The sequence below is a fragment of the Acanthopagrus latus genome, chromosome 3 (assembly GCF_904848185.1).
Source record: "Acanthopagrus latus isolate v.2019 chromosome 3, fAcaLat1.1, whole genome shotgun sequence".
Taxonomy (NCBI): Eukaryota; Metazoa; Chordata; class Actinopteri; order Spariformes; family Sparidae; genus Acanthopagrus; species Acanthopagrus latus.
In genome coordinates, this window is record NC_051041.1 from 2867740 (window position 1) to 2886949 (window position 19210).

A 19210-nucleotide genomic window follows, 5' to 3' on the forward strand; every position below is an offset into this window, starting at 1 on the left:
AAAACTTTAAATAAAACATGCAAAATAATGCAGAATATATCATTTGATGCACAACATCCGCAGAGTTGACACGTGTATTTTCAGAGAGATAAAAATGTTGTCTAAAAGAAACATTTCATAAATACTCAGTAATAATAATACTTTTATTTTTAATCTGCCGGCTGGCTCTGTGAGAACAAGAAGATTTATCATTATAACAGAACTGCGTCTCCTCTTCCTGCCACCATTTTGAATTATCCATATAATTAGTCTTTCCGTTTTCAGTCTTCTGTGTGTGTAGTTGTGTTATTTAAACTTTTCTAAACCCAAGTTACAAAGTGCAGTGACACAAATTAAATGTACACAATCAGAAATCCATACAAACACAGGAAGTGAGTCAGTGATGGAGAGTCAGAGTGAAGAAGCCTCTGGACGTCTGAATGTCTCCTGGGATCAATAAAGTCTGTCTCCACATGATGAACACACACAAACATTATAATCAACTGGACCTAAGGACGAGGCTCGGGGGTCCAGCAACCGCTGATCGGGCCTTGGTCCTGCAGTTTTAATGGTTCAAAATGGCTGCCAAGTTTCTGCCCTCTGTAGTGGACAACATGCATAAAAATGTAGAAGTGTACAAATGTAACTGAGTACATTTACTCGAGGGCTGTACTCAAGTATAATTCTGAGGTACTTGTACTTGATTTCATTGCTACTTAATCTCCAGGACAGTTCGGAGGCAAATATTGCACTTTTTACTCTGTGACATTTATTTGATTGCTTTAGTTACTAGTTACTTTACAGATTACATCCTGAATCAAATTCAAAGTAGCACAATTTTGGATTAATTTAAAGATACATTCATCGATTATCTGATCTGATAATCAGTTCGACCACAATATAAAGTGTATAAATACATGTAAATATATGTGTGAGTTACTTTTACTTGTTCTTTTGATATTTGAGTAAAAGTCTTAACTAATGATATTTTTACTCAACTATGACCTTTGGGAACATCTTGCAAAGTACATAAAGTATTTTTACTATAAATAATCAATCTATTTACTTTGTATTATTACTCTACACTGGATGTGTTGATCTGATATTAGTAACTATTATTATTTTGCAATCTCTTTAACATTTGTCCAGGAAGCACAGATGAAAAATATACATTTGGCTAGAAAATTAAATAAATCATTGCTCTTAAAAATGTTCATATAATTAAACATCTCAGAGTTGCCAGATTTTCTCATAAGCTTATATGTTCCTCCACGTTCTCTGAGGCGCTCATCCTGTTTCGTGCTCATGCATCCAACTGGAAGCTGAAATCTATATATATATATTTTGATAATCGCAGGTTTACAATGCAGTAAATCATAAACAAGCCACGTCCTGTTGTTTCCTGTTGATACTGATGTGACTGATTCATAATTCAGAGGCAGCAGCTGCACTGTGGGAACAACCGTTCCTGGAAGGTCCTGGAAAAAAATTTTTAAAAAAATAAAAGCCTGCAGGTCCTATCTGGTGACAGAGTGCTGTCAAACACACATGACAGGAATGTGCTCGTAGTAAGAGGCCAAAATAGTCTCTGACACACACACACACACACAGGCAGGAGTGTGTGTGCGCTGGCATGCATCGAGAAAAGTGAGGAGGAAAAACAGCTTGACGCCACTAAATGTGTGATTCCAGTTTCTCGAGCTGTTTCTAATTCAGAGGATTTTCCCCAGTTTCCTCTCCTGCAGACTCTGGGAGGCAGCAACAAAGTCAAGTGTTTTAAAATGGCTCCATCTAGTGGACACACAAGGGAACAGCAGCAGAGTGTCACAGTCAGGCGAAACCAGAACCAAGACAAGGTCCACTCTGGTTAAAAGAAAGATGTGTTCAGATCTTTTACTCAAAAGTCATACTTGATTAAAAGTGAAGATACTGTGTTCAAATATTACTTGTGTAACAGTGGGAGTTACATGTTAAATAATACTAAAGTACAATTAATATCAGATACTTTTAGATTTTTACTCAAGTTTCAAAAGTTGGGCATTTTTAGAGGCAATGAATGTCAAAATAAAAGCAAAATTAAACGTAATTTTTACATGGATTTATTACATATTCAGCATTTTTCTGATTATTGGAATCTGTGTTTTTAAATCTGATTTCTGACAGAATAGTAATCATAGTAAACATGTAACTAAAGTTATCAAGTAAATGTAGTGGAGTAAAAACTACAATATTTGCCTTCAAATGTGGTTGAGTGGAATTATGAAGTAGCAGAAAATTTAAAGGTCCCATATTATGAAAAACACGTTTTCTCTGGTCTCTACATATATAAGCTGGTCCTCCCAGAGCCTGCCAACTCCCAGAATGAGGAAAACAAGTGATTCCTGCATGGTTTCTGCAGCCCACCCACTGATAACACGGAGCTCCTACAGTCTGTTCAGAATCTGCTCCTGTCGTTACGTAATGAAAGGAGTCATTATCATAGGCCGGCCTTTACCCTCGTAAAGGATCAGTCCCAACCGTACCGGACCCAACAGCTGCATCCGAGCCACCGAAAAGTGACGCCGCGGTTTTATAGTATTTACAGTTGCCTATGAGTCTGGAGAAGTCAGCTGTCAGCAAACACAGCTTTCGCTAGCTGTTAGCCGTTAGCTACATGGTGGTAAATGTAACAACACAAACAAACAAACTAACATTATTCAGACACACTAACCATTCTGAAACATCCTGCTGCAGCCACAGAGTCTGTACTTCTTCAGGAGCCTCTCCTTCTGGATCCGGTTCTGGGTCAAACTGGTTCGGTTGAACGAAAAAATCTCCGCTAGCAACAGCGATACATATATACATCCACGGGTAAACATTAGCGTATGCTACTGCTAAAGCTTGCTGGAAGGGCTCTCCAAGTGGGCGTTGACAGATGGAGCTCATTAGCATTTAAAGGTGCAGGCACAGAAACAGACTGCTGTGAATAGAGCTCTGTAGAGCGACTTTTAGACAGCTGAAGTTCAGGACCACAGATGGGTTTGAGGCAATGCATATCGAATACAGAGCTGTTGGACTTCTGACAGCTGTGTGAAATTGATGAAAAACAGTATAATATAGGACCTTTAAATACTCAATATCTTTAAATTTAAGTACTTGAGTAAATGTACTTAGTTACATTCCATGACTGCTTTAACTGAAGCATGTAAAGCCCCGCATTCATTTATATAAAGTAACAAAATAGGATACCTCACAATTTTACTACAGTACTGTGATTGAGTAGAAGTACTTCATTACATTCCATCAGTCGTCTTCGTCTCTCCTCCCGTATGATGTCTGAAACACGTGTCAGAGCACGAGGCTGTTGGAGGGGGGCAGCTGCTGAGTGCTGCAGCCTCTCACAGCTCACCTGACCCTCCTGCTCCAGGTGCACCACACATGACCTCCCACCATTCATGTGGGAGGCTCTTTGTGTTGTGTCTCTTTGTGTTGTGTGTTGTGTGGGGGCAGAGAGAGGAACCACTTCACGGCCCCTGTAGGCGGAGATGAAAATATACACAGTGGATTAATTATGATAAACGAGCTCTGAGGGGACGGAGGTGTGCTGGACAGCAGGAGAGACGACAGTCGGGGGCCTCGTCTGAACCGCCTCCACAGATGGAATGTAACTAAGTAAATCTACTCAAGTACTAAGTACAAGTTTGAGGCAGATATTTCCACATTGTGCTACTTTATATGTCCATTTCACCACATTTTGAAAGGGAATATTGAACTTTACTGGTTACTTCCCTTCAGTGAGGTTTTAAATGCAGGACTTTACTTGTAATGGATTATTTTCACAGTGTAGTATTGTTACAGTTTCAAGGTATTGTATTTCATGTTACTTTATACTTCTACTCACATACTTTTACTTCAGTCAGGTTTTAAATGCATGTATTCTTCTACTCCACCACATTTTGGAGGCTCCACTGCCTTGAGTTGGTAACTTTAGTTACTATTTTGCAGATTACTTACTGCATATAAATACATGTAAATATGTGTGTAACTAAGGTATTTGTACTTTTACTCCACTAAATTTTGGGGGCGAATATTGCACTTTTACCTCCACTACATTTATTTAATGGTTTTAGTTACAAGTTACTTTGCAGATCGCTGCATCAGAGTCAAAGTAGTGTATCTTTAAATTAATTAATTTTTTATTTTGTGAGTCAATAATCAGAAATCAGCTGAATATCTGATGAGATAAAGTGTTTCTGGGAGGAAATAGCTGTTGAGTTTAATCAGAAAGTTTTTTTAAGACTTTGAAACACTATAAATTGAATCACGTTCACCTTCATTGTCTTTGGTTTTTGGCTGACGGAAACTTGAGAAGCGGATATCATGAATAAAAACCGCAGCCGTCTTACAAACCCTGAAAGGGAAGTTGGCATGTTTTCTTGTGGTTTGGTTTAACCGACGGTCTTTGAACTCACCGCTGTGGTTAACCTCCAGATTAAAACAAGGAGGATGTTGAGCTTTGTTTTGGTTTTTACTTTCTAATTTCAAGAGAAAGTCCACGAGTTCAATTCAAAACTGAAACTGATAATATCTAAACAGTCCTTTCAGCTGTAGGATCAGCAAGTCTCACTTATGCTGGATAAAATTCATTTCAGCGTGCCGTGTTTTCCCTCAATAATCCTCTTTTTGGTGGCTGCAGAACAAATTGGAAAAAGAAAAACACACGATCAAAACTGCAGAAATACAATTATTAATTATTACATGTTTGTGTTTGAACATTAAATATAGGTCAAAAAATGAATTTGCAAATCTTTGCTTTCTGTTTTTATTTACAACATTCAACATTTTAGAGAACTGGGAGTTGTAGATGTATTTGTTTTTTTCTGGAACCTAAAAAAACAAGAAAATAAATAAAAACCTCAGTGTTTTTATTACCTACATTTCATACTTAGAGTACAAACATAATTGTTATTTCTTAGTGTGGAAGTTCATCAGCATTTTCACATAAACCGACAAGTGGACGTAACATTTCAGATTTTCTTTTTTTTTTTTTATTGATTTGAGGGTTTTCAACAACTCACTTTTTAGGCAAAGAAAAGGATAGTAATTTAGTAATAATATTACATGTTTTAGTTTTACAGGAAAAAAAAAAAGAAAAAACACGTCTGGACAGAACCTAAGTAATGAACTATGTGTACACGCTTTTGTTACAAAAATTGGGGCATAACTGTGGCTTTTAGGGAGTGGGGGTAAAAGAGGTACAGGAAGGGGAAAAAAATATCACATCGATACATATACTCATCCCGCTGTTTTACAAAGATAGTCCCCGACTCGATATCCCTCCCACCCGTACAATACCAACAATGATAAAAGAAATGATACTTGGAGTAAAAAACAGCAAATAATCAATATATAATAAAATATAATACCAATTGTACAGTACACTCCGGTTATTTCTGTTGTCCTTTTCAAATCCTGAACACATTAACAGTTTGAGTCGTGTCTTCTCTCTCCGTCCACGCCTCTTTTATAACAATGACAAAAAGTAGTGTACATTAAAAACAAGGTCAACAACACTTTTTCTGTTTTGTCCCAACTCCTTTTTTTTCCTCCTCATTCAGTCACTTTAGCACATCAACTAGTATTGCCTTTCTGTGACAGAGAGACCCTCTGAACAATTTAACAAGGATTTTTCTTTTTTTTTTCTTTAAAAGATTAATTTATCTTGAGGGCAGATCTCTTTATAAAAAAGGTGAGAGATTCTCCACTGTGGGGGGGTAACAAATAAACACATACAGAGCAAGAGACACGGACTATACTGTTTAACTGTGAATAATGTGAAAACAATTTGAAAAAATAAATTGGTACTAAAAAGGTACCTCACTTCTACAATAGGCATCCAATCCATATTTATGCGCAAACACTGCTAGAGGGAAGATTAAAAATAAAAAAAAGGATGATGGAGAGGACGCTGGATTAATGCATTTGTCAAACAGGTGCTACTAAAATCGTCACGTGGTCTAAACTTCCTCCACCTGAGGTGAAGAGAAGGGGGGCAGATATTGAGGGTGGTTCTGATTTTGGGCCTTTTGAAGTCCACGTTAATTTATCAACCACCTTTGCTGAAGTACGTTAGGACTGGGAGGGGTGTGGGGATATTACAGTAGTTACACTAACCCTCCCCCATCCTCCCGTCTGGTCGGTTAAAAACTTGCTAGCGCTTGCTTGCTTCTTGGATTATTTAAAAAAAATAAACATAAAAACATTCTAGTCTAGAAAACTGTTTTTTTTTTGTTTTGTTTTGTTTTTTTTACTGACTGTACTCAGTCAGAACTGTTGATCTCTCAGGCTGGACCAAAACTGGGACCGTTAGCTGAACTGGTGAGCGGTCACTATCTGAGTGGTCGCGTGGCAGCTTCATCAGTTCCCAGGCGCCGCCGCCCCCGCTGCCGATGATGGGCCCCCGGCAGCAGAACTTGTGGCGGGCCAGAAGCACCGGGTTCCAGAAGCGGTGTCGGCATTTGCAGCACTGGAATGCAGCTTGTTTTAGATGCCGGCCCCTGTGTTTCAAGGCTTTGTGTAATGAGCTGGTGCGTCTCCCACACACCTGGCACCGCAGACGGGCATGGTGGCCTGAGTTTCTTGGCGGGTGCCTGGTGGCGTAGTGGACCAGCAGAGAACCCTGCTTGGCGTATGTGGTGCTGGGGCAGATGGGGCAGGGGAATCTCTTGATGGGGATGTCCATTGAGGTGAGCCCGGTGACTCTGACCGCACCCCCAGACCACGACTTCACCTTCATCACGCCACTCTTGACCCTCAGCTGGGCCAGCATTTTTTTTTTGTTGAGCTGTGCTTGCAGTTTGCCTCTCCTCTTCCTCAGCATCAGCAGCTTCCTGCGGGTGTCTTTACTCAGGGGGACACCCACCAGTTTTCCGTCTCTCATGATGCTGTGGATCACCACCCGCCTTTTTTTTTTTCGGTGCTTTCTTGTTTGCCCATGCCTTTTTTGGAAGTTTTTTGAGCGGTACTGAAAAGGGTGTTGCAGCTGCTGGTGATGCTGCTGCGGTGGAGGTGGTGGTGGTGGTGCTTGCTGCTGTTGTTGAGGTGGTTGTGGCTGTTGCTGCTGCCCAGAGGCCCCTTGATGCATGTGGGATGACCCTGCATAGGTGGGACCTGATCCAGAATCATAGAAGAGCGGCGAGTACCCGGTGGGTTGGGACTGGTTGACACGCTGGCCGTTTCGGTCGAGGCCGTGCTGAGACAACTTGTGGCGTACTAGGCTGTTGGAGTAGGCGAAAGCTTTGCCGCAGACTTCACAACGAAAGGACTTTTCCAGCCCGACACCGCCACCATGGACAGTCTGTTGATGAGCCGTCAGGTGGAAGTAGTGGCGGAAGGATTTCCAGCACACGGTGCAGGTATAAAGCCTCTGAGACGGGGTGCCATGTGTTGGAGACTTCTCTCCTTGGGAGCAGGATGAGAAGTAGTCAGAGGTCCCCGAGCTGGCGACTTGACTGATGGCAGCAGCAGCAGCACCTTTGACTCTCCTCCCCTGGTTATCGATCTCTCCTCTTCTATGCAACTTCCCGTGTCTCACCAGACTCTGTGCATAGGCGAACATCTTCCCACACAGGTTGCATTTGTAGTTTTTTTGACCAGAGTGCACAGTGAGGTGCTTGGTGAGGTGGAAAGGCTCACGGAACATTTTGCCACAAACATCACAGGCGTGGGGCTTCTCCCCTGTGTGGACGCGGTTGTGGCGCCGCAGGGTCTCGGCCCTCCTGAAGCGTTTGCCACAGATCTGACAGCAGTACGGTCGTTCTGAACCGTCCCCCGGCGGAGCAGGGCTCCTTCTTCTCCGGACGATGCTGCTGGGGTCCCTTTTCTCTCTGGGCTTCCTCGGCCTCCTGGGCTTCGTGTGGGGCTGACTGTGGTGGGTTAAAGGCATGGTGGAACCGTTGAGGCCCGATGTCGATGACGGTCCACCCATGTTAAACCCCAACCCCCCCAATAGGCCTCCGATGATATCCCTCCTCTCTCCTTCCCGGCTTTCTGTGTTGATGTCACAGGAGGCTGCGGCTGCAGCAGCGATGGCCGACATCGCACTGCTGGTGACCTCATCCTCCGAATCATCCAATAGGGAGGAGAGGGGGAGGTGGGGCTGTTGTTGCTGTGGCGGATGGTGGTGGTGATGTTGCTGGCTCTGAGGATGGGGGTGCAGAGTTGGGGCTAAAGGGGCCTTACGTAGAGTTTGGTTGTTCATGTCACTGGCTAGCGTACTGTCTGAGGGGTACAGGGACGATTGTGATTGTGATCGTCTGTAGTCGTCAACCACGCTGTTGTAGGACGACTGGTTCTGGTAGCGATTTCTAGAATAATCTGTTGCATACTTGTCATTTGCCATTGGAGCCGCATCATTTGAAATTCCTACCCTGTCTCCACCGCCTTCCATTTTACTGCTGCTGGGGTTGGATGAGGCACTTCTTCCAGTGCCAGTTCGGTTTTTTGAACTCCGAGGAGGTTTGCCGCAGGCACCCGAAGCAGCGTGATTGAGGAGAGAGGTGCTCTCGCGGAAGCAACGCCCGCAGGCCGGGCATCGAAAAGGCTTCTCGTCGTGAATCTTCTCGTGTCTTGTAAGTGACTCTCGACGGTTGAAGGACTTTTGGCAGATGTTGCAGACAAAAGGCCGGTTTTCTGAGTGGGTGACACTGTGTTGGATGAGATGACCCCTCTTTTTAAATCTCTTCCCACACTCACCACAGCAGAATATCCTCTCTGGGCTGGGGGAGTTACAGTCCGACTTCCTGCTTTGGCTTTCTGGTGTCAGGCCGTGGCTGCGGAGATGCCTTCGAAGGCTGGAGAGGTGGGTGAAGGTTTTACCACATTCACCACAGTGGTAAAGAGGTTCTGGTTCGGGCTGGCCAGATGAACTATTATTGTGGCTTTCTCGGGATTTTGACAACTGTTGGCTACCGTTGGCTACAAGCACAGAGGTGGAGTTGGAGGAGGGAGGGGCAGACGAAGAGGAGGAGACAGTGGAGGATGACTGCGATGATGATGAGAGGAGAGAAGAATGCTGTGGCTCACTTCCGATGCCACTTATCCCAGATCCTCCTCCCACGAGGCCTGACGAGGAGCTTTGACTGTGCCCACTCGAGCTGCTGTTGTGGCAGTTACTAACACTGCTGCTGCTATGGCTGTGACTGTGGCTACTACTGTCCGCTTTCCTCTGCGGCAGGTAGCCCGCCATTGCTTTTTTCCTCCTGCTCCCTCCACTTGACGTGGATGTAGACGAGCTGTCTCCCGCCTTTGCATCGTCTTTAGAGAGCGACAGGTGCAGGGGCAGGGGGAGGGGAAGGCCGGCCTCTTGCTGCATTAGTGATGCTATTTGGTTAGAGGAAAGGACTGGAATGCCTTGGAAATCAAAGCCACCCAGCGGGGCAGGCTGGGGGGCCGGGTGGAGAGGGTGCGGGTGGTGAGTGTGGCTGTGTGGATGAGATAAGGCATGAGGGGTCAGCTGTTGTTGTTGCTGCTGAGGCTGTGGAGCTGAGTGGCTGTGGCTGTGGGAGGAGTGGAGGGCCGGAGGAGGGGCTAATGCCGAGTTTGAATCCGTGGCCCCTTGGCTCAGACCCAAACCCAAGTGGTTGTGAGTGCCTTGCTGGACGAGGAACTGCTCCAGGCTGCTGTTGGTGGGGACGCCGGACAGGAAGTACTGGTTAGCCGCAAGCATGCAGCTGAACTGCTGGTGGAGGCTGCGGGGGTCAGACTGGCCGACTAAGGGGACTGCAGTGCTGCCAGAGGGGTTGTTGGAGGCTGAAGACGTGGAAGGAGAGGGTGAGGAAGTGGGGGGACCGGGGGAAGGCTGGGGGACAGACAGACCTGGGTGCAGCGGGGGAGGCGGAGGCGCAGGTGTGACGACCCCTCCAATGACCCCAGCACTTCCCCCACTGCTGCTCCCACCAAAGTCAAAACGTCCCATCCCGGAGTGAAGCTGCTCCTGGGCCAGCGCTGCCTCGGCCGGGTGAAAAGGCCGCAGGAACTGGGGATAACCCGACGAGGAGCTGCCACTCCCACTGCTGCTACTGCTGCTGCTCATCTTACTGGACTTTCTGGAGCTGTGGGACGAAGAGGACGACTGGCTCTGGTGGGAGATGGGCGGGGGAGGGGCGCTCATTTTGGCGAATAATGAGGAGGAGTCAGCAAAGGCATTACTCCGAGAACTCTGGAGGGATCCCAGTCCGAGGCCGGACAGGAGGCTTCCAGAGGTGTCCGCGGAGGGCTGGTGCTGCTGTTGGAGCTGCTGCTGATGTTGCAGCTGGACCTGCTGCTGGTGGCTCAGTTGTCGTTCCAATCCGAGCCCTTTGAACTGGTGGGCTTGGTGTCCACTTAGCATTTCCAGAATGTCCATCGGGTACTTGCTGAACTGAAACATCTTCAGATATAGCAAGGTGCAGCAAAGCCACGTACACAAAGTCTTTCACTGCTGAAAACAGCAGTCGATCCTTGCCAACGTGGCAAGGTGTGATTTTTAGAGGTAGTCCAGGTGTGACTCCCTCAAACTTCCAACAAGCCACTTTTAATCCACCGAAAGCCGATGCTTGTTTTTGTCACATAAATGATTCACTAATGCGTTTACTCTTCATTTGAGAGTGAAGCCTTTCAAGTGCTTCTGTGGGACGTTACAAAAAAAGGTCATAAATAGGCAATAAACTAAACTATACTAAAAAAAACAGTCTGTAGTGTTTCTTTCAAGTGTTCCATAACCGTGTGCTGATTTCCGAAACAAGGTCAGCGAGTCCCATGAAGTGGAGTGTGTCCGTTACATAGGTGGAGGATGAGCCACTGCTTCACTGCCCTCCCGTCCCTTCATGGAGTTTCTTCGGACAGCCTGAAAAATGAGAAGCAGAAAAAGACAACAGTGTTAGTGATTCAGCGACTTGATACAGAGAAGATAAACTAAACAGTTTTGGCACGGAGAGCTCAATAACACTGAGCGGCTTTTCTTGCCCTCGGTGCCTCAAAACCAGGATGCTTCACGTCTCAAAGGAGACGCCTCCTGAATAAACAACTCCAATGATTCAGCTGAATGCAACAGTTCAGTTTCAGTAAGACAAAATGTGCCACCGTTTTCCCTCTTCACACTGAAAACCAACTGTTACAGCTTTTGCACAGTTTTATATTTTCCTTCACCAACTCCACATGTTTGTTTAAGCAGGTAAAAAACAATAGCTGCTGCAAACGTATAACTTGACTTGTTAAAAGTGTTTCCTGAAGTTTTTTCTTTAATCGTCTTTATGGACAAACTGTTCCGGGCTGTATTTTACTTTTGCATTAACATATTATTACAACTGCACAGTGACAAGCTCCCTTTAATCATGCAATGTGCAATTTTGTCTGTCACTGGGCCCCGAAATCTCCTGAGAAAATGAAGACTGACAGACGATGGATGCGTCTCATTCTGATTATTACTGATTATGATTTTTTTAAACAAGTTTTACGTCTTCTGGATGCGGTCTGATGAGCTATATGATCTGCTTCGCTCTTCTGTCCCCACAGAAATAAAAAGAGAAAGGTCCTAACAACATGTAAATTGTTTAAGAAACCTGCATGAACAGACTTTAAATGTGTGTTTGTGTCACTGTTTTAAATCACAAAAATGTTTAGTTGTAATCAAGACAAATAAACGTGAACAACAAAAAGAAGATTTGCAAATTCTACGTACAAACTGTCATTTACAGGTTTCCAATTATGAAACTGAATTAAAACGAGTTTGTTTTTTCATTACTTTATATTGTGGAGATTCAGCTAATACAGTTCAACACTAGTGGAACCTGGAGAGGAAAAAGAAAAGAGAGCGGTGGCTCAAAATGCCACACGGCTCCTGTCCAGCTCCTGCTGGATAACATGGCTGCCCGTCGGCTCAAACACACACACACACACACACACACACACACACACACACACACACACACACACACACACACACACACACACAGCTAAATGCCAGATCAGAAAAGGTGGTCTGGCGGAAAGTGTCTTTGTGTGTGTGAGAGAGGGAAAATGTGCTGCTGAGTCTCGACATTCAGACTCAGTTAATCCCTTCTGTCAAATATAAGATCTGATTGGCATTTTCCATTAACTTCACTGATTACCTTCCTGCTCTGTGTCTCAATCTCAACCAAGGTTTTTTATAAACAATTAGGGGAGGAGAGAAAATGTCTTCATACAAATGTGGGTCACCACACGGAGCCGTGGCTGGATACCGTTAGCCCATCGAGGAATGCAGCACTAAGCTATTAATATAGAATGTGATGCGTGTTGTGTCATTTCTAGAGTCTGATATAACTCAGTCATGAATCATTGGACATGTAGAGCGTTTACAACTGATTTACCTGACAACCCTTTCTGTCAAACACAGTCTTTGGCAAAAACGTATTTATCTTGACAGTAAATATGACATTAATCTGATTACGGTGATACTTTTACGATAACTCACTGTAGGAAATAACCTGCCCTTTTCTTCCGGCATAAAAGCCCTGAACAGAAATCAGACTCATGTTCCTCTGGGTCTGTCTAGCCTGGGCGACACGTCTTTTTAATAAACCGGGGTTAATTCTGCTCTCCACTCTGACCTTCCTGTGGCTTCCTTCCAGACCACTCGACATGAGCGACTATCCCCCCTGAGACAGAAACCAGAGAAGCCAAACATCCTCATATGTGCTGTCACATCTGCGTACAGTCTGAAACTCAGCAGAGCAACATCAGGGACGGCGTAGGCTCATCCTGTATCTAAGAAATCTTCAAAATACAGCAGTAATAAAACTGACAACAGCCAAAACTAAATGTGACTTTCATTCTGTAACATACTGAAAACTGCTGATACTTAAAGCTCTGCGTGTCTGCTTGTATCCATGGAAAAAAAAGGCAAAGGAGATAACTGAAGGCCAAACAAACAAACGGTCTTCCATAAGCACATTCAGCACATATAGACGCCGTTTCCTGAGATAATCCCAGACATCTGATTCTGATCGGGCAGGCAGTTCTGCCGCGGCTGGCCTCAAATTGAAATTGACAAAACAAACATTTGTCGGCCGTAACATTTACAACAATCACTCTCTCCAAACACAAACCACTAAAACCAACTACTCAGCACAAAGGCAAATAATCTAAATTCTGCTCAGTAACCAGTTTGTCACACTGGGTTGAAATCAGCAGAAATCTTCTGAAAACAACTTAAAAAAAACACACAGACTTTTAATAACCTATAACTAATAAATAAAAACATAAAGTATCTAATAACATTCACTCTGAAGACACAAACTGCAGCTCCATAGATTTAGTTCAGTTAGCAGCGGGGTGACTTGCATCCGTCCTGAAGGGTGCTGAGGTAAATATTTACACCTGTTCCATCCAGGTGAATGCAACAAAGAGTCTGGACTTAAAGCTGCGTTTCCACCACAGGAACTTTCCCAAAGGGACTGAGAACCTTTAGAGGAACCAGGGTCTGTATTAATTTAATGTGATATCAATTTAACCTTCAAAAAGTCACTGCTTGTTGGATTATTTCAAAGAATCGGCAATTAAATCATTAGACATCAGTATTATTCTAGGTGTAAACAGATTATCGGGTCCAATATTATTGGTATTTTTTAGTTTGCATTGTTTTTCTGTCAAATTACAGAGAAAATAAACTAATTTATGATGTTGTTACTTTGGCTCTGACGCAGCATCAACAACATCCCACAAAAAAACAATATCCAACTGGTAACAATTAATAGTCTATTAACTGAATAATATGAACATACTAAGTCACTAAATGCAAATGAATATCGGTTTTCTGTCTCCTTGATTTCTAATAAAGTAGTATGTTGCACTAATCGTTTTGAAATATTCCGATATACTGATGTAATGAGTGTAAGGAATGTTTTAAACCAGGGAGCGACTTCAGTCGTGTTGAAGTGATTTGGTTACCAAAGATCTGATGTTAAATAAACCATGTTGGTTTCGTGTGGCTACAAAAGAGGCCAATACAACAAACTTAATTCACCACCTCAAGCAGAAGCATCCTGTTGAGTACAGAAAGGACCAAAAGTCCTGTGAGGAGCGCTCAACAAATACAAATTGTTGTTTTTTTATTGCTACTCATGTGATGGACCTAAAATTTGATTGAGGCTTCAGTCAGGACAGCAAACATTTTGTAGGAGTCTGTTCCTGAGAAAGTAAGAAGCACAATGAGAAGGCAAAATCTGGAGCATCACCTTCTGAATGAGCTCCTCTGTTGTGTTTGAATGGACGATTGTTAAATTGTTCCACAAACAAAATAATTCTGCTGTGGTGGATCTTTTGAGCCCCACTTACCGAGGCACTGTCAGTTAACAGTTTAACCTTTAAACTGCAAACTCATCTGTGTTTCTTATTACTTCTCTACATGATGACAACAAGTTCTTTCTTGCATTTTAAAGAAAAAACTACTTTAACTGCTTTGATCAGCTGCTATTACAGATGCACACGTTAACAACTGCTGCAAATCTTCAGTTTTGAGACATCTTTCCCGGAGAGTTTAAGTGTCCTTCTTATCAAATATTTGAAAAAAACAAAATGCACAACTCGTCAGCTTGTAGCGTTTCCATTCTCAACCTCGCCTCCCGTTTTCAGGTCGCAGGAATCTCACGACCGAAGCAATTACAGAGCTGTCAAGCCGTCATGTGAGATGAGGTATGACATACTGCTGTTTTCCATCTTCATGAGCTCAGAGACCTCAGACTGGATCACAGTGCAATATTAATATATATTTACTTTATCAATGTTGTGGTTTTAGAAATGTCCTGTGACCCTGACATGCAGGCTGAGAAGATCTGCAGCAAGGTTTTTTTAAAAAGTTACTCTGCTGTAAATATGTTTAAGTGATTATGATGATATATTACCGTCTTTTTATCAGTGTGAGGTAGATTAAAGCCAATACAAACAGGAGGAAGGATGGATGTCTGCAAGAGAGCCCACAAGTTTTCACACAACACATCTTATTAGAGCTGCAGATTATTAAACCATCCATCTTTGCTCAGTACATCGCGTTTCTTAACCTCACGTGTGCATAAACTACGTCACAACTGATGAAAACGACGGACCTGTTGATCGTCTGAGATGACACAGGACAAACTTCATAGGATAAATGTGGAACAAACCGATGAATTGAAGCCGTTACATCCATCTGTGCTCTCTTCAAATCCACCAGACTGCACTGATAAAAACTTTTTATTTTACAACATGTGAGATGCTGCTCCACTACAGCCTTCATTATTAGTTTGTGTGTAACTTTAGTGATTTAACACATTAAAACGACCTCTCAGAGAGTTGGTCAGAAACCCTCAAGGCTCTTTTGGAGCTCAGCAAGCTGTCGCCATATTTCTGCCACGCCTGCTTCACCTGTGGTAAGCATCATTTTAAATGTGATAATTCACCTGTATTGCAAGTTTGCATATTGGAGCATACTGTCACAAAAACGCATCACTGCTGGCGCGAGTAGTTTTGATGCGACATCTTGGAAGGCGAGTATTTGTGTCATGTCCCCGGTGTGTCCTGGCCTCAAGGAGAGCTGACCCACAAGATGACGGTGGAAGATTTGTTTTTCAAAGTGAAAAGCAAAAGCGCCTATTTAACAGGACTTTGGATTTAAACCAAACGCTGATAGAAGACCTATGAACGCTTCTTCTCGTCACGGTAATCCCACAGACTGAATAAAACTATTTCCTGACGTCTTTAATACTCATGCAGTGTCAAAAATGACTGTTGGTTTGTTCTGTATAAGTGTCGTTAAACTCAGTGAACACACTGCATTTCCTGTGACCAGCATACTTTATGATAATCGTCATGTTTCATCACTGAAATGCTTTAAATTTGACATTTTTTATTCGTATCAATGCAGCATTTTACAGAGTGAGAGCATCTTTTCTTGTAAAAAGCCAGGTGTGATCGGTAACACCTGTGTATTGATCACTTCAACATCCTGCAAATCAGCCATGAGAAGCAGATAATTATCAGATATCGGCTGATTAAAATTCATATAGACAGTTACATGAGAGACTTGTTACAAGATGTTACAAGATGTGTCAGTAAACTTTTAAAATATTCTTCATTCCTGTTATCTTTGAATTCAAATTGTTTATCCTACTTGTAGAAAACTTTTTTCACTCTCACACTGACACAGACAGACAGACAGTGGTGTCATCAGCTAGTCTGACTGCTGATCCTGCATCAGTTTGTACAAAACGCATGAAATGACAGCTCGAGTACATCATGTGCACCTGGATCCATCTCCTTAAAGCTCACTTTCAATGCTTATAATATAAAACAACTCGGGAGCACAAGTGACAAACTGAAGCTCATCAAGCTAACGTGGAGTTTGACAATCTGGAGGTGTGTGTGATTGCACGTTATGTCCCCATCTTACCGGCTAATCCACAGGTACGGAGCCCCCAGCGGGACCGCGGCTGCGGTGGGGGACACTGTTCGCTTTCTCCGCCGACAACCGGTAACCTCAGGTCGGCAGCCTGTAACAAGATGTACCGAGAAGCGAGCATGTTAGACGGATAGAAATGTCTGTTACCCCTCACTCACTCTCTCACCAGCGCCTGCTAGCATCTCTAATCACTCGGCTAGCTAACGTTCACCAACTGCCAAAATGTTGCACTAACGGTCGTAAACTCGCATAATTTGCGGTGGATTTAAACACTCACGGAGGAGAAAAGTGTTTTAAATCAAGTTAAAATATGTTTCGCATCATTTGTAACACTGATAACAACAAGTGAAAAAGACATAAAGGGGGTATGCCAGCTGCACACAGGGACGCTAGCGCCGCTAGCAGCTTAGCTGAGCCGTTAGCTTCACTTTAGCATCGGCAGCTAGCAAATTAGCCAACATACTACTGCTGCGAGCGGCTTTTGTTTTTGTTGTTTTACCTTGTTGCCTTCGATGACCGGCTGCGAAAAAAAGCTCACAAACATGGAAGTAAAAGTGAGAAACCATGGAGCTGGGGATGCGCCGTGAGAGCGGGGTCCCTACTGCCTGTCAGCGGGGCCTTTTTCTTCATCCATGGAAAAACACTGTGAAAGGCCTGGCCGTCCATCGGCCCGGGAGGGCTGCTGCTGCTGCTGCTGCTGCTTTTCACTCGCTAACAAAAACTATTTCCGCTGGCCCGCTCCGATACGTCCATTGTCTGCCGCCTCCGTCCTACAGCTCGAGCGGCCCGCTGCCCGTCTTCACCCGCACGGCGCCTTTGTTTTCTTTCCGTCGTGTTTTCCCTTCTTTTCTCCGCGGCTGGCTGTTTTCCGCCCTTGTCAGTTTTAGGTGTCCCCCCGTGTAGTCGACGGCTCCTCCGATGCTGCTAGCGTTAAAATGGTAGTTTCCTGTCTGCATAATGGTTCCGGGTAGAGCCAGGCACAGGTCGGTCTGTCCGGCCGCGACCACACCGCCGCCGCTGCGCTCACATCCACCTCCGACCCCCCGACCGCAAAATATGCTTTCTATCCGGCATGCTGCCCGTGGATGAACAAACTGTGTGTGTGTGTGTGTGTGTGAGTGCGTGTGCGCTGTGTGTCTACGCGCGCATGTACGTGCGCGCGCGGGCATGCATGTTTGCACACTATTAAAAAAAGATATCAGTGACACACACACACACACACACACTGTCATTAGGCCCCTCAGAGAGAGACTGTGTGTGTGTGTTTTCACACTAAGTGTGTGAAATGTTAATGAGTCAATTAAAGATATCATTAGAGCGCGTGCTGCATAACATTACAGTGTGTGTGTGTGTGTGTGTGTGTAGTGAAAAGCTGAGATTTTGTCTGTAAACACGTGTTGTACTTTTCTTCTTCTTCTTCTTCTGTTGATATTCTGCATGAAAAAACACCAAAATAAATAAAATATTAGTCTTAAAGGGGCGCCGTGACTAAATTCAAATTCAGAATTTTTAATATTTATAATATTTTATGAGGTAATGATACAAACTCTCTCTGTAAGTGTGTAAACAAGCTGTTCTCAAAGGAAAATAATGTCCTAGCACACTAGTTGAAGCCAGACAGGTGGCAGGGTCCGCCACATATTATAATACAAGCTGCTCTTTCCCTCTTTTTTTCCACATATTACACATTCATGATGTTATAAAATAACCTACAATCTATAAAACTATAATGGTACCCGATAGAGTTAATACCTCCCTCATCAGTCCCAATCATAAAGATAAATGTTAGTTATGTACATTCCTGAAAAACCAGTGATAATTTCAGACTTGATGTTTCTTTATGTTGCATCTTTACGTTTGTTTAGGCTGAATTTTCTGGTCCTTGTGCAAAAACATCTGGTGAGGGTTCAGAAAACATCATGGTTCTGCTTAAAAGAACCTGTTTTGGTCTTCACAGTCGAGGACAGAGATGATCCAATGTCCTGAAACAGTGTAGGTCGTCATAAAAACATCTGGAAACGTCTGCAGGTCTCCTTAAATAAACAAATTTATGATGTTTGTGTCAAAGCTGATTTAAGAGCTGATATGATCACGTATCACCACCAAAGATGAGGTGTTGAGTAGACGGCAGCCAACAGGAGCCCAGCCTGCCTCTAATTTCCCTCATTTTCTTCCTTTAATGACTTGATGAATTAATAATTTGAGCTAAATTAGTGGGAGTGAGGATGCGGCGTGTTGTTTCCCCTGTGTGGAGCCTCAAATTGCTCCCTGAGAGCAGAAACACAACAGAGAGGAGGGGCTGAACACAGAAACAGAACAGATCACAAACTTAACGTTCGAACCAAAAAAATAGACTCTAAAGGTCATAATTCTCTTCTCTTATTCACTTGTTCTCTGATTAAACAGTTAAACATCTGATCTAAAACATTTCTGACATGGTTAAATTGAGATTAATCGACTTTGTCATGAAGATTTGTGTCTGTCTGCCTTATTTAAACCTTCAGATATTCAACACAACAGTTGAATATATGTTTGGGTTTAGCACCAGAAAAAAAAAAACATCCTTCTACAGACACTGTGTTTGTACAGGAGCCCAGAAGGGACAAACCAAACAGAGGCAGAGGCGAGGGCTGTTCAGGTGGTTGCAACCTGCAGCGTCACCAGTAGATGGCACTAAATCCAACACACTGGACCTTTACAGTCAGTCAAAACTACTGGAACTGGGAGTTTATAATCACTTAAATTCAATTAAAACAAACAAGACTGAACCTTGGGACATTTTGAAGCAAAAATGTCCAA

General features: G+C 43.5%; 1 protein-coding gene across 1 annotated transcript; it reads right to left on the reverse strand.

Annotated features, from left to right (window-relative positions):
• Positions 1-4862: 4862 nt before the first annotated feature.
• On the reverse strand, positions 4863-17590 carry znf865 (zinc finger protein 865). Its single transcript, XM_037092555.1, has 3 exons — positions 16911-17590; positions 16403-16502; positions 4863-10843 (listed from the first exon to the last, which is right to left on the reverse strand). The coding sequence occupies exon 3, from the start codon at positions 10385-10387 to the stop codon at positions 6266-6268; it is 4122 nt and encodes a 1373-aa protein (XP_036948450.1). The 5' UTR covers positions 10388-10843; positions 16403-16502; positions 16911-17590; the 3' UTR covers positions 4863-6265.
• Positions 17591-19210: the final 1620 nt, after the last annotated feature.